Source organism: Alosa alosa, chromosome 9 (assembly GCF_017589495.1).
Source record: "Alosa alosa isolate M-15738 ecotype Scorff River chromosome 9, AALO_Geno_1.1, whole genome shotgun sequence".
Taxonomy (NCBI): domain Eukaryota; kingdom Metazoa; phylum Chordata; class Actinopteri; order Clupeiformes; family Clupeidae; genus Alosa; species Alosa alosa.
The window spans coordinates 26,303,588-26,318,545 of NC_063197.1; the positions used below are offsets into that span (position 1 = coordinate 26,303,588).

General features: G+C 45.8%; 1 protein-coding gene across 14 annotated transcripts in view; it reads right to left on the minus strand.

Annotated features, from left to right (window-relative positions):
- LOC125300096 (voltage-dependent R-type calcium channel subunit alpha-1E) overlaps positions 1-14,958 on the minus strand; it is a 135,777-nt gene that overhangs the window by 85,329 nt on the left and 35,490 nt on the right. For all 14 annotated transcript variants that reach the window (XM_048251650.1, XM_048251643.1, XM_048251649.1 and 11 more), the window contains exons 3-4: positions 6,379-6,484; positions 4,912-5,051 (exon numbers count right to left, since the gene is read on the minus strand). In XM_048251650.1, coding sequence (XP_048107607.1) covers positions 4,912-5,051; positions 6,379-6,484 — 246 coding nt within the window. The remainder of the gene's footprint in view (positions 1-4,911; positions 5,052-6,378; positions 6,485-14,958) is intronic.

Sequence of the window (14,958 nt, forward strand, 5' to 3'; positions counted from 1 at the left end):
GGGACGGGCCCTTAATCTCCCTCTCTCAGCCTTAACATCTTTTCCCTTCCTCGTTCCCTTTGTCCTCGTTTCTCTCTTCTTGTCTTCTGTGGATCTGTGGGCCACGAGACCAGGCGAATAGGAGACTAAAGGAACGTCACGGCTGAAAATGTGCCCTGCGGTCTAATGACGGGGCGGGAGCTTTGTGCGCGACACAAGGGGGCCATTACTGCCACTCAACGAGCGAGGTGCGCTCCCCTCCGCTACCACCGCTGCCAACACCACTGCCATTCTCTGGGCAGCAGCTCTGTTAGCAACCCAGGGGTCTATGACTGCCAGGGGGGGATGTGAAGGGATGGGGGGTGGATTGTACCGTCCACATTGAAATCAGTGTGCATGTGAATGTGAGTCAGCCGATAACAGACTTTAAGGCAGCGCTGGCTGGCACAATCCACTTATCCACCCACGCGCCCCTGCCTATACAATCATTGGGCACGCTCACAAACGCTGCGCCACCATACTGTGCTAATCTGCACTTGCTGCCGGGTCGCTCTCCGCTGTCAGAGCCGCTCCCGCCAGAGACGCGTGAAGAGTATGGCGACTGGTGCTAGATGCCTGTCTCTCGGATGTGGACCATATATACAGTCTCTCCCAGTCTCTTACCATCATATCCAGGGGCTGGGGAACCGCAAAAGAGGGCTGAGGGGGAGGCAGCAGGAGCTGAGCGGCACAGCTGGGGCTTTGAGACTTTGAGACTGCTGCTGATTTTGAGTTGTGCTTACACAAACAAGTATTTCTAGCCGTTTTTTCTTGATTGCCAAGACACATTTCTCTCCAAATGTTGCATCATTTCCCAAAACTCCCAAAACAGGCAAGCATTTCTTTACAAGTCATATATATGTAGCTGGAATTATGAAACAGGTGTGTGTCTGCATCCATGCATGTAACACAGGGCTCGGTGATGTTTGAACAGCTGCATCAGGGCACAAAAGAAACTCAGCGCAGGGAACGAGACCTCAGCAGAGTGTGAGAGAAGAGAACAAACAAGCCAACTTCACCACTACTCCACACACATACACACACACACACACACACACACACACACACACACACACACACACACACACACACACACACACACACACACACACACACACACCGGCAGCCAGGCTTGGAGCCAATGGAGAGGTCCTTGACATTTCCTCTGCCCATGTAATACACTGAGGCCAAGTAGTCTGAGAGGTGCGAAGGCAAGCTTATCTTATCTCTAATCTCTAATCTCTCTTTCTCTCTCTCTCTCTCTCTCTCTCTCCTCACTCCTCCAGTTCCCTGACAGACCCATGCCAGTTCATTAAAGACTAATGGCTACTGATTGTGACTCATCCGCGATTACCACCGAAATCTCATCACCGGTTCTCCGGCCACTTCTTAATAAGGTGGCAGACCTGTCTTTCGCCTACTCTGGTTCCAATTTATTTTACTCACTATTTCTTTTTTCCTTCATTCATGTCTTCCTTCATATTTCAACTATTGCTAGTGAATGGTAGACAGAAGTGACGAAAGACAGAAAGAGAACTAGAGAGAGAGAGAGAACTATAAAATCTGTATACAAATATATCTATCTACAAATCTGCTGAAACAAAGGGGCACTGCTAGAAATGTTTGACACCCACTTGTTATATTATTAATTATATTAAACCCTAGGTAGTCAGACTCCCCCCCCCCCCCCCCCACACACACACACACACACACACACACACACACACACACTATGACGCCTCTGGCTGAAAGGCAGAGGTCTGTTTAGAATTAGAATACCTAAACACACTGCGGCACTCAGCCACTGTCTGAGTTCTCTGACCCTGGTCTTTGTTTGAAGATCCGGGACGATGCTAGCCTGGTGGCCCCGACACTTGTTACAGTGCAGAAACAGTCCCAGTGACAGGTCTTAAAGATCAACAAACGCTTATTGCCATGGTGAGGGGTCAACACCCGGCCGGGGGTAGGGGCAGCAGTTACAGTGTGTATCCTAAAATGACTCTGTTACTGTGTGTGAGGTGAATGCAAAACTTTACGTAACAGCCAGTCAAGCAATTTTGGGTTAGAGGAGGTCAAAATAATTCACATAACAGTTGTTTGACGTTGGCAAAAGATGGGATTGGACATTGAAATCCATCTCCCCTTCAATAGGATGCATTTCTAGGGTTAGAGAATTATCTATGCTATTATCAAATAACTTATAAAATAATAATACACAGCTTACCAGTATTCCTCATGGAATGTAGGCATCCATACATCTTTACAAGCTTGTAATTAATACCCCAGCATGGTACTCAACACCATAACACCATAACACCATATGCATATTCATAAGTAGCACATGGTGCATGAGGGTAATTGAGATACACCAAGTAAAATGTCAACCACTGAATACCGGTATATAACAATATAACAAACAAATAATAAAATCATTATATCATAATTCCCCTTCACTATTTTCAGAGTATTATAGTCTTTATAATAGCTATAAAAGCTAGAACTGATGTACACCAACTAAAAGGTACAAATGAGGTCTTACAAGACTTATTGTGACCTGGTAGTTCAATTAGTATAGAAACATTACAGTAAAGGCTAAGGTTTAATCATTTCACTTTAAAACAGCCCGCTATAAAAAGGGCTGATTAAACTTTTAATCTTGCGCCTCAAAGGTTAGTCACGACACATCGTTTGGTAGAGAAATCAGACCAAACAAAATGGACTCGGCAGGTTAAATGAAGAGAGCAAGGGTGTGTGTGTGTGAGTGTGTGTGTGTGTATGTGTGTGTGTGTGTGTGTGTGTGTGTGTGCGCGAGTGCGTCTGGAGTCACTGTCTGTCTGCTACTCATTTATGAAATGTTGCTTTCATTGTGTCTGGGTCAAGGTGATTAAGGTGGTGTTTGACTATGCATGACTGTCATTCAAGACCCCCCCCACACACACACACACACACACACACACCACACTCCATTACTTATTAATTATTTTTTACACAAGTCAGCTCATCACAACACAAGTCAGCTCATGCACATACACTGATGAGGGTGATAACAGGTGCAAGGGAAGCATAAGCAGCTATAGTCTGGAATGCAGTATGGGCAGTGATCTTGAAAGCCCTTAAATGGGAATTACCCTGACACACAAAAACACACACACACACACACACACACACACACACACACACACACACACACACACACACATGCACACACACACACAGATACACAAACACACACACACACAAACAAACACACACACACACACACGCACACGCACACACTAATACAATAACTTGGGCTGAACCTTGACTGACTGATGAAGTCGAGTATGCCACCCCTCATAAATAATGAAGGTGCAGATATCATGTAATATTCTCTATGAAGCAGTGCCTTTTTGTACTACTGCACTATGGGAGAATGAATATTTCATATGTGTGTGAGTCAATGAGTGAGGGAACTGCAGTCCATCTCCCCAATGTGTGTGTGTGTGTGTGTATGTGTGCGCGTGCGTATGCGTGCGTGCGTGCATGTGTGTGTGTGTGTGTGTGTGTGTGTGTGTGCGTGTGTGCGCGCGTGTGTGTGTGCAATTATGTGTGGCACTCACAACCATTTGGGAGCATAAGTGTGTATTTGTCTTGCGATAACATCAGCTTCTAGGAAAAAAAATCTCATAATGAATTTTAAAACCTGGGAGCAGCAATGGCTCCATCTCTCAGTGGAGCGATACAAAACATATCCCGACCGAAAGCTACTTTGCCAAAGCCATAACCTCCCCAGAATGATATCAGCGAGGGTAGCTTTTGTTGATCCATGCTGCTGCTACAGTGGTAAAGGCATATTAGATAATGGCATGCGGTTGTCCCTGGACACTTGTTATTTCTCCATGTCATTATGTCCTGCCGTCGCCCTGCGGTCCCAGCAGGCTTTGTCTTAATGCCCCCTGCCAGACTCACATTTCACTGCTAATCTCAGGTAGCCATGCTTAGGCTCCAGCCCCACGTCGGTTTACCGTCAGCAGTTTACAGAACGCCTTAGCCCTCCTCTGAGGATAGGCGAGAGAGTGTCAACTTAGACGCCAGCGCCCGCACAGGATCTAATGGTCTGGCAGCAACATTGATTTTCCATGGATTTAACAGAGGCAACGCAGAAAATGACAAAGAGAAACAAATGGATGAGAGGGACAGGGATCTGGGCCCTGTGGCGCTGCAATGGGCAGACACGAGAAGAGACACAACTCAGGGTGTGGTCAGTAGAAGGCATTTGTTTTTTTCAGCTGCTACCAATCAAAAACCATTTCAAACAGATTTGCAAAAAGTTCAGAGTAGTTCAAGATTTCATGAAGTTGCAGCTGGCGATGTGATGTCCACTAGGAGCAGGAAAGAGCGCTTACAGTCAACAGCAATGTAGAGAACCAAACATCAACAGTGATATAGAGAACCAAATCATGACAGGAATTAACAATGGACAAAATGAAGAGCTCATCTACATATAACATTTTGGCTACAATTCCTCTTCTCACTGTAAGGCTAAATGCTATGGGGAAATTTGATACTCATAGCTCACAGAACCTTTTAGTCTGTTATCGTGGTGACACTGCGTGCATTGCATGATCTGTGTGATAGACAGGCCTTTTGTACCAGAAAAGGGGAAAACGCCTCAGCAGAGGCTTGGCAGTGAACAGAATGAAACATTTTATTCAGTCAGTGGTAAGAGCAACACACCACAAAAGCCAAGATGGTGATATAAATCGCCCCTTAGGGAAAGAAACTCTCACTCCACACACACACACACACACACATACCCACACACACCTGATGCCTCCTGATCTGCTCATACACTGCACCCTCCAGACGCCTTCAGATCGTTTCCAAACAGTGCAGGCGGTGGAATTCACTCACCCGCTGAGGACGACTATGAAGTCCATGACGTTCCATCCGTTCCTCAGATAGGAGCCCTTGTGGAATACAAATCCCAGCGCCACTATTTTAATTCCAGCCTCGAAACAAAACATCCCGATGAAGTAGGGCTCCGTTTTCTCCTGAGAAAGGGAAAATGGTGAGAAGAAATAAAATCCATCATTACTGTGAGAACACGATTACGCACTTGGTTAACTGCATACAGACTGTGAAATGAAACTAAAAAGAAAAAAAAACATGAAATCAAGGCAGATTTGATGTTGCCAGATAATGTTTAGATACAGACACTAAACAAGATGAGAACATTGAAAAAGATGGCTATTATCACATGTATAACAAGTATGAAAAGGACAAATCTATCATATCATGGCCTCCATTTCCATTTCAGCAATTCCCAATTTTCAGATATGAAAAAAAAATCTATTCTATTAGACCCCTGACACCCAGTGAGAGGCAGTTTAAGGTGTTAAGAGGGAGGGTGCATGACACCAATTTCCCCTCAGCAGGTAAGTTACTTTGGCTGGAGCTCACACATACACTTAGCATGGAGGCTCGACAGGTAAAAATAACACAAATAGACTGGAGCCCAGAGGCTGTCTGTGTGTTTTTGATGGGAACTGTTCTCCTGTTTGAGGGGGAATCAGACACTGGTGTGGGGTGGGTGGGTGGATGGGTAGGATGGAGAGAGAAATGGAGGTGTGGGTGGGTGGGTGGTTAGGATGGAGAGAGGACTGGAGGTGTGGGTGGGTGGGTGGTTAGGATGGAGAGAGGACTGGAGGTGTGGGTGGGTGGGTGGTTAGGATGGAGAGAGGACTGGAGGTGTGGGTGGGTGGGTGGGTCGTGGGGAGGAAGATGGCAAAGGATGAGGAGATGGTGTTGCTGCAGCCATTTCACTACACAGAGGTAAGGCCCTCACTGAAGAGTGTCTGACACTTCACTTCACACTTCTGAAGCCTCTGTCAACAGAATCTTAGTACTTCATCTGAGGACACCGGTGTCAACTACAAAAACCAATCACAGGTCAACTCGACAATGAATTTATACTTGAGTCTTATAATGAATGAATGCATAAAAAACAGGCTTGAAGAAAACTTCAAGTTGAAGTTATGTCTGAGTTTTGGTGCAACTCTCATTCCCAGAGCGCCTACAAAATGAAAGTAGAGCAAACAAAAGAACAGTCTCTTCATCCTTCTAGCTAATCATGCGATGCAACACCACTAATGTGATGCTAATGTTTATTTCTAAATATATCTGGAAATGTGCTCCCATTGTGATGTAAGCTAAACAAACTAGTATAAAACAGTACATTCTTTTCTGTGTTACTTATTTCCCCACAAGGCACAGTCAGGATGCTTCTGAACACATCTGTAGCCCACTATGTCCCATGAGCAAGGGTAACAGGGTGTGTGTGTGTGTGTGTGTGTGTGTGTGTGTGTGTGTGAGACTCACCAGTCTCTTGGACATGGGTGTCTTGTCATCCCCGGGGAGGTGTTGTTCCAGTGCTAGCACTATGCAGTTGGCGATGATGGTGGCCAGGATCATGTACTCAAACGGAGTGGACACAGGAAGGTTAAGGAACACACATTTGGACAAAGGAGAACACCCACACTGATATCGGACATTTAGACCCTTAGAACCTAAAGAAGTTACTGACACTGTAATTCCAATATACTGTAGCAACTCTATTTTGTGACACAAAAGTAATATCAAGCTCAAGTACTGTTAAATTAGAAGGGCTTTATCAAGTTCCAGAACAAAAGAGTACCCTCCCGTCTGCTTTTAAAGTCCTCTTGGAGCTTTTATTATGGCATTGAATATGTGGCACTTAGAACATGCACCACTTGCGAGAAGCCATATACTGATGTAAGTAAATACTCTGTGTTGTGTTGATTCCTCGGTGGCGTTGTTTCTGTACCGTAACCTGATACCCATACAGTAATGCTATTATGTGAATGTGATGATCCTCCAAACAGCTAACAGTCACCACCAGGACAAATGCATTATACTTTAAATATGGCTGTGTCAGCTGAGGATAGCTGAGGCTGTCTGAATACAGTGAATTAAAAAAACACTGGATGAGAATCTGAGCCATTCATGGTTCATCAGAATCTGTTTATTTCTACAGATTTTTTTTCTGTTTCATTCTTCCTCCCACATTTAACAGCAGAGGCTTAATCCAAACCACCTGGCAAAACAATGCTCCCTATCCCTCGCTACCAAACAAAGACACACACACACACACACACACACACACACACACACACACACACACACACACACACACACACACACACACACACACACACACACACACACACACACACACACACACCCACACGCTGTTTTTTCCCTCTCTGTTTTCCCTCACACACACACACACAAACATATACACACACAATCCTCCAGGTTTTTCTCTGTCATTGAAACACTGGCAGCCTCCTCCAGGTTTCTGAACAGAAACACACACACACACACACACACACACACACACACACACACACACACACACACACACACACTCCGGGGAGCAAGGAAGCATCCGGAGCATGCAGGGATGGCTGTCCACCATGGCAAGGCTCTCACATCGCCTCCTCTCCAGAGCTGCTGCAGCCGTGCAGCAGACACCAACTGAGACTCATGGGAAATGTAGTCACGGCCCATGACGGCCAAGCCTACAAAACAAGGGCGCCCGACTACAGGCTTACAAGTTGTTGTTCGCTAACCCCTTGCGGCTGGTGAGTGCATCCTTGATACCTTTTGAAGAGAAGCAGCTCTGTTACATGGGCGGCAAGATGACAAAGTCCAAAAGAAGAAAGGAGATGAAAAGTCTGTGGAGGAATAAATCTGCTTAGTGAATAAACAGAAAGAGAGAGAGAAAGAGGGAGAGAGAGAGAGAGAGGGGGGAGGGAAAGGGAGAGAGGGAAAGAAAGAGAGAGAGAGTGACAGAGATAATCCTTGTAAGGATATATGGTAAGGAAAGGGGGATGAAGAAAACTAAGGAAAGAGAGAGAGAGAGAGAGAGAGAGGGAGAGATCTCTGGGAACAGACCAAGCATCTGCGGGTGACGCCGGGAGGGGTCACACTGAGACGCCCCCTCTCCTGCTGGAGCTTTCGGAGAAGCAAAATAAACAAACGCCTGAAATCAGCACCCATGTTTATGCGCACTCATCCCCTGGCAGGATTAGACATAAGAAGAAGAGGAAGAAGAAGAAGAGGAAGAAGGAAGAAGAAGAAGAAGAAGAAGAAGAAGAGAAGGAAGAAGAAGAGGAGGAAGAAGAAGAAGAGGAAGAAGAAGAAGAAGAAGAAAGAAGAAAGAAGAATTAGAGGAAGAAGAAGAAGAAGAAATTAGGAGAAGAAGAAGAAGAAGAAGAAGAAGAAGGAAGAAGAAGAAGAAGAAGAAGAAAACGAAGAAGAAAAAAGAAAAACAGAGAGAACGCCACTGACTGCTGACTGATTGAGGAAAGTAACTATAATCTCTAATGAGAAGGCCCATTGTAAGGAAAGCATGTGTAAGTTTGTAAGTAGACATCAGTGCTAATTCTTCCCAATAACCGACGCACCACACCCTTCCCTCCAATGAGACGACCTCAGTAAACACAAGGAACGAGAGAAAGCGAGGGATGTGAGAGACAACTGGAGGAAGAAAAAGAGGGAGGGACAGAAAGAGAAGACCACTGACATCACACTCACGAAAGAGTGGTATCCACGGCAACAGGCTCTATCTCTCTCTCTCTGTCTGTCTCTCTTGCTTTCTCTTCCCTCTGCCAAAAGTCAGCGCCCACATTTAATGGGGCCACAGTGCTATCAGCGCTCCCCACATGTGGCTCAGAGCAGCTCTGAGTGTCCTCACTGATCAATATGGAGGCCGACCAATTCCACTCACTCTAAATACAACCTCCTGCCTGCAAGGTAGTATGCTCAAGCCAGAGAACACCCACTGAGTTCAGACACACACACACACACACACACACACACACACACACACACACACACACACACACACACACACACACACCTCACACACATACACAGAGAGAGAGAGAGAGAGAGAGAGAGAGAGAGAGAGAGAGAGAGAGACATTAACATACACTGAAACATATGCTCATATGTGTTAATTCTTAAATGCTCCTTGCCTATTAGGTCGCTGTGACACCTGCGCACACCACACAGCTGCACAAGACTTGCATACTAACATTCCCAGCACTTAAAAAGTTGTTTATGATCAACACTAATCACAGTCACTAAGTTCTGTCTCCCTCCTGTTGCTGCCACTGCATTTTCATGCTTCATCATACGTCTCATACGGCTTCAAAGAGAAACAGTGTCATTTACTCACAAAGGGCCTGGATGTAATGAGGGCTTTTGGGATGTGTGAGTCACACACACACACACACACACACACACACACACAAAACACAACACACACACACACACACACACACACAGAACAAAACACACACACACACACACACACACACACACACACACACACACACACACACACACACACACACACACACACACACACACACACACACACACACACACACACACACACACACACACACAGAACACAAAACAAACACACACACACACACACACACACACACACACACAAACACACACACACACACACACACACAACAAAAACACACACACACACACACACACACACACACACAACAAAACACACACACACACACACACACACACACACACACACACACAGATATGTGGCTGGCTGCACTGTGTCTCAGGTTAAAAATAGCTGAGCGAGATGGAATGTGATATTGCTCGCATCTGTGCACATGCTCCTCCTCCGTTCCGAGGCTCCAAACTTCATTACACCGGGATGAAAATAATGAATTGCAGAGCACACAGCCTCAGACTACATTGTGTCGAAGAACAAAAAAAAGGGTGTGAAAAAGAGGAAAGAGAGGGGGAGGAGAGAGAGAGAGAACGCGTGAGGTATAGATTTAGAGAGAGAAAAAAAAGAGGTGGAGAGGTGTACAGAGCAGAAACTATGAGAAGGAAAGAGAGAAGAGTGAGAAAAAGAGGAAAACGGGTGATGCAGGAAGACGTACAGTGAGATTTTTCGCATCACTGCACCGTCACCTCCTCGTGAGCTCCAAGCTAAAGTCAAGCGCCTCTGCACGGTTCATTTGCTCTCTCATAGACACAATGCAACTCCCCCAGCCATCAGAGGCGGCTTCTCTGATGCGTTTCGCTATGGGTGGGACTCTATGGTCGGGTGTGGTGTACGCGTACAGGAAGCCCTCCCTCCCCATGATCCTCCCTGCATGGATCAATTATTCAGCGACAGTGGTCACCACAGGACACTTCCTGTGTGGGTCCCCCAGTGGGCGATCAGCGGGGCCGACAGCTGCGGGTCCTCGGCAGGCCGCTAGCGAGAGTGTGGCTAACACTTTTCATTAGAGCGCCAAGGTTACCTCCACCCCCACCAGCCCCACCCGTCAGACTCCATAACACAGTACCGCACCACAGCCAAACACCAAAACCCCACCCCACTCAGTTCCTCTCTCCCTTATAATCTTCTGCTGTTGACCACACCATCAGAAACACAGCCTACCCATTTCCAATCATAGGATAGCGTACCCAGTAGGAGGCCATTCATTCTCTAGCCCTACCGCCACTAAACTGTGCACAATTTCATTCCCAAACCTCCCTAACTCACATAGCCCCAACCCCACCAACGGCTCCATCGACCCCAAGGGCCCCCCACCCTCCGCACCTGCAGACATCCCAGTCATGCAGTCCAGAAATAAAGCCCTGCGCATTGATTGAGCTGCTGTTTAATTGGGTGCAGAATGGTGAGTCTGTAGTCATTTATAGCAGGGGGCGAGGTAAGGCGTGTTGCTAGGCACAGAACGTGTGACCTTTAGATTATGCCATTCGAGTGAGGAGCACCTCAACGCGTGCTATTGTAGCTAAAATGCCTGGACCTGATTGTGTATCCAACTGCAGCTACTAAATGACCTCTCATTACTGTTTTACCTTTGAGGATGTGTACATAAGATCTACTTGTAGTAAAATGCACAGCCCTGTTCACATTCAGGAAATCTGTACCTAGGTACAGTTCAAAAACATGCTCACAATACTATTAGAACATTAACGTCATTGAGCAGAACTGTAACATGAACCGAAGCACAATGGAATCATCACAATGAGGGAAATGCCTCATTCGCTCTGGTGCTCCAGACTGATTGGTCATCATTTTGTGTAATGTTTGTTAATCAAATAGACAAAGTTGATTACATGAAACAGGATACTACACACGCAATGACACAAGCCTTCTGACTGTGACTCGGACAGCATGATGATGACCAAACGGGCAAGCGTCCATCCCACAGAGAATGGGAGGAAGGAGAAGAGAGGAGATGAAAGGACAGACAGAAGTAGACAGGACAGGATAGAAGAGGTCAGAAAAGGGGGACAACAAGAGTGGCGAAAAGAGGCAAGGAGAGAGCAGAGGAGAAGAGGAACATAATAGAAATCCTTTTAGTAACACACAGTGCTTTCTTGTGCTATTGACCAGGGACTTCTCACTCATATCAATCAGCCTAGCCTATGTTTTATACATCAGAGTGCACTAAAATGACTATACTTAACAAGAACAACAAAGACACACTAAAAAGTCAATAACAGAACACATCAAAACATACTATTTACGGGGATTTTAGCAGCATGGGCTTACTATCTGAAAACCAATACATACAAACATGACAACAAGTAAATAAAATGGCATAACCACTAATAAACAGCAGCACAGTACATGACATCAATCTGAACAAACGAAAAAATGCAGAGCAGAGCAAGGGGTTGAATCATATGCACATATATTTCCTCAACACATTCTCCTTATATCTCATTTAGAGATCGTGTCCCTTTAAGCTCTCTCAGTCTCTGTATTTGGATCATTCTATTTATCAGTGTAATTCCATTACAACTCTGTGACACCTGGTGGCAAAACTGCCTTATTAAATTCCCGCCACAGCCATTGAGCAATATTTCACAGTGCTCAGTTTGCCAACCCCCAAATTAATTCTGACCTGAAATCATCTCTGCTGATCAGAATGCATTCACCACCAACAGACACCTACTGGACACACAGGCTTTATGAATGGTTGACAAAACTGACACACTACTGCAACTACTGTGAGAAACAAATCTTTGAACTAGTAATGTTTTGTATTATATTTTGCTACTGTAACAGAAGAAGGGCCCTTTCGTTGTCTATTGTTCCACTTTGAGATAATTTTTTTTGAATTGTGCTTGAACCTCAAAACACTACTGTACGCAATGTTGTACTCACTGTATGCAACACAGAGAAATAATATTTCTGCCCAGTGAAGTTGTCTTAATTATTTTTTTTTTAAAAAGAGCGCAGTCATAAGATGATGCAACAGCAGGACTGTCCACACAGTTCCCACATCTCCTGCACCACAGAAACAAAAAGCAGGTCGACGCGAGCAGGTCGGGTTCAGGCAGGCCTGCTTTTGTTCCTTTTGCTCGCTCGCTCGCTCGCTCCCGCTGATGGGATGACGGGAGCTGCGCCGGACCGCCTCTCTTCCTGGCTCCGCCAGCTCACAGCCTTCGCCATCGCGCGCACCGGCCTCCAGGGAGAAGGGATGGGGAGGAGGGAGACCATTTGCCTTGGTGTGATGCCAAGTCATTACCGGGCCATTAGTGCCCCTTGCTTACAGTATGTTCCCCCAACCCCTCTGTTCCCATAAAACTCTGGGAAAGAGACGACGCATCTCAAAAGTGTACAAGGACCTTCCCCTATGACACCTGTGCCTCATGAAGAACAGCTTCATGGCGGTTGTTGGTGTCAGTGTCAGTTCTTGAAAGAGAGAGAGATAGAGAGAGAAAGAGAGAGAGAAAGAAAAACAAGTGATGAGGGAAAGAAAACAGGGAGACAGAGAGAGACAGAGGGAGGAGAGAGAGAGGGGGAGAAGGCTATTAGGCTCCAGCAGGAGGCTCACATGAGATATCATCTACGTGTGTCTAATCCACTTTGCCGCGACGGTGTAGGACACGCTTCCACGGCAACGGAGGCGACGTCGCCCGAGCCCCTGCGCGCCCATCCCAGCATATCAATCAGGCACGCGCCGGACGGCTGATGCCTTTTTAATGACGTCTTCATCTCCGCACCCATTTTTGATCCTCCATTTTTCCCTCAACAATTACCGCATCACTAACAACTGACAGTGGTTAACGAGCAGCACTATAGTACTGCATGGGAGGTACTACAGCGCATATAACAGACACTCCAAGATGGGATAACATAATAACTGGGTATCATGTGTGAGTATGTGTGTGTGTGTGTGAGTATGTGTGTGTGTGTGTGTGTGTGTGTGTGTGTGTGTGTGTGTGTGTGTGTGTGTGTGTGTGTGTGTATGTGTGTGTGTGTGTGTGTGTGTGTGGGTGGGTGTGGTGTGTGTGTGTGTGTGTGTGTGTGTGTGTGTGTGTGTGTGTGTGTGTGTGTGTGTGTGTGTGAGTATGTGTGTGTGTGTGTGTGTGTGTGTGTGTGTGTGTCTGTGTGTGTGTGTACACTGCCTGAAAAGCACTATCTGTACTGGAAAACCCCAATCCCAATATAAAGGTAAACAGAAAGTTTCTGGATGTGCTGGGAACAACAACAGTGAACTTCCATCACAAGACAATTTTCATTTCAAACCTGCTTTTTCACAATCCTGAATAAAATGACACTCTGAATCAGTGTGCAGTGTACAAACCTCTGCAATCCATTTGTCACAGTGTGTGTGGGGGTGTGTGTGTGCATGAATGTGCCTGTAGTGTGTGTGTGTATGTGAGTGTGTGCCTGGGTGTACACTTGTCACCAACATTTTTAACACAGAGCTATTTCAAGACCAAATACACCAGTGTCTCAACAGACGAAATATACCACATACGACACCACTACAAACTGTGATCTTTCATATTCTTCAAATAGGTCTATCTTAAAACTATTTGCCTGACAAAAGACCACACGACAGACCAGCAAAGACAACATGACAGAGTAATGCCTCTCCTGCACTAGTGATGAAATGGGGAATCGCAAGCCTGTGGCCATGCAATCCACCAGGCATTTCACCAGAATCTCTATCTGCAAACTTAACCACAGAGACCAGAACACAGCGACCCCCTTCCTGAACATTTTCCTCCATTTGTCCTCCTTCCACACTGTGTATGGAATCACGCTGTGTTCACACTGCCACTGCAAGAATGAACAGTGGGAGATGCCCGCTTGGACCCCCACAGCAGCCGAGAGGTGGTGAGAGATGACTGTGTTGTGACACGAGTGAGATTCTGCTCTGCTCTTTAGCCACTGACTAATGGACTCCAGCATATTCTCCAAGCTCATATACTGGCCTAGAGGAGATTCTGGCTTTGACAATTCTGGCGTGGGGTCAATTATGTGGTTTAAGTATCGAATACAGATGAGGATAGAGAGATTAACAATAGACTGGTAGACCAAAGGAAGACAGTTATCACATACACCCCACCACACATGTCTCTTCATGTGTGTGACTCTCATCATCAGTCATGTTTTTCCCAAATATCCTATAAAGTGAAGCGGAAGTGAAAACATCACAAATGTGACCGTGTTGTAATTGAGTTAAAAACTGTGTGTGAAAAGCACTGAGCAAATTGCAGCTTTGTTGCGTGTGTCTGTCTGTGTGTGTGACTGTGTGTGTGTGTGACAGCGAGAGAGAGAGAGAAGGAGAGATAGTTTGGTTTGTCATTTTTCTCTAACATGTAACATTTGTAAATGTAAGGCAAATTCTGAGAAATTCTGAGAACCAGCAGACTCAGACATCAAACATTTCTTCCTAAACAGGGAAGGCAAAAAACTCCCCTACTGTGCAACTTTAGCGTGTGGCGCTATCCATGGTGCTGAAATGGACGGTGAAACTATGCATTCATTCTTCAGTGGGTTTACAGACAGAAACTATGATTATTTCCACATGAAACTGGGCTTTTTATAGAAGCTGGATATCTAGA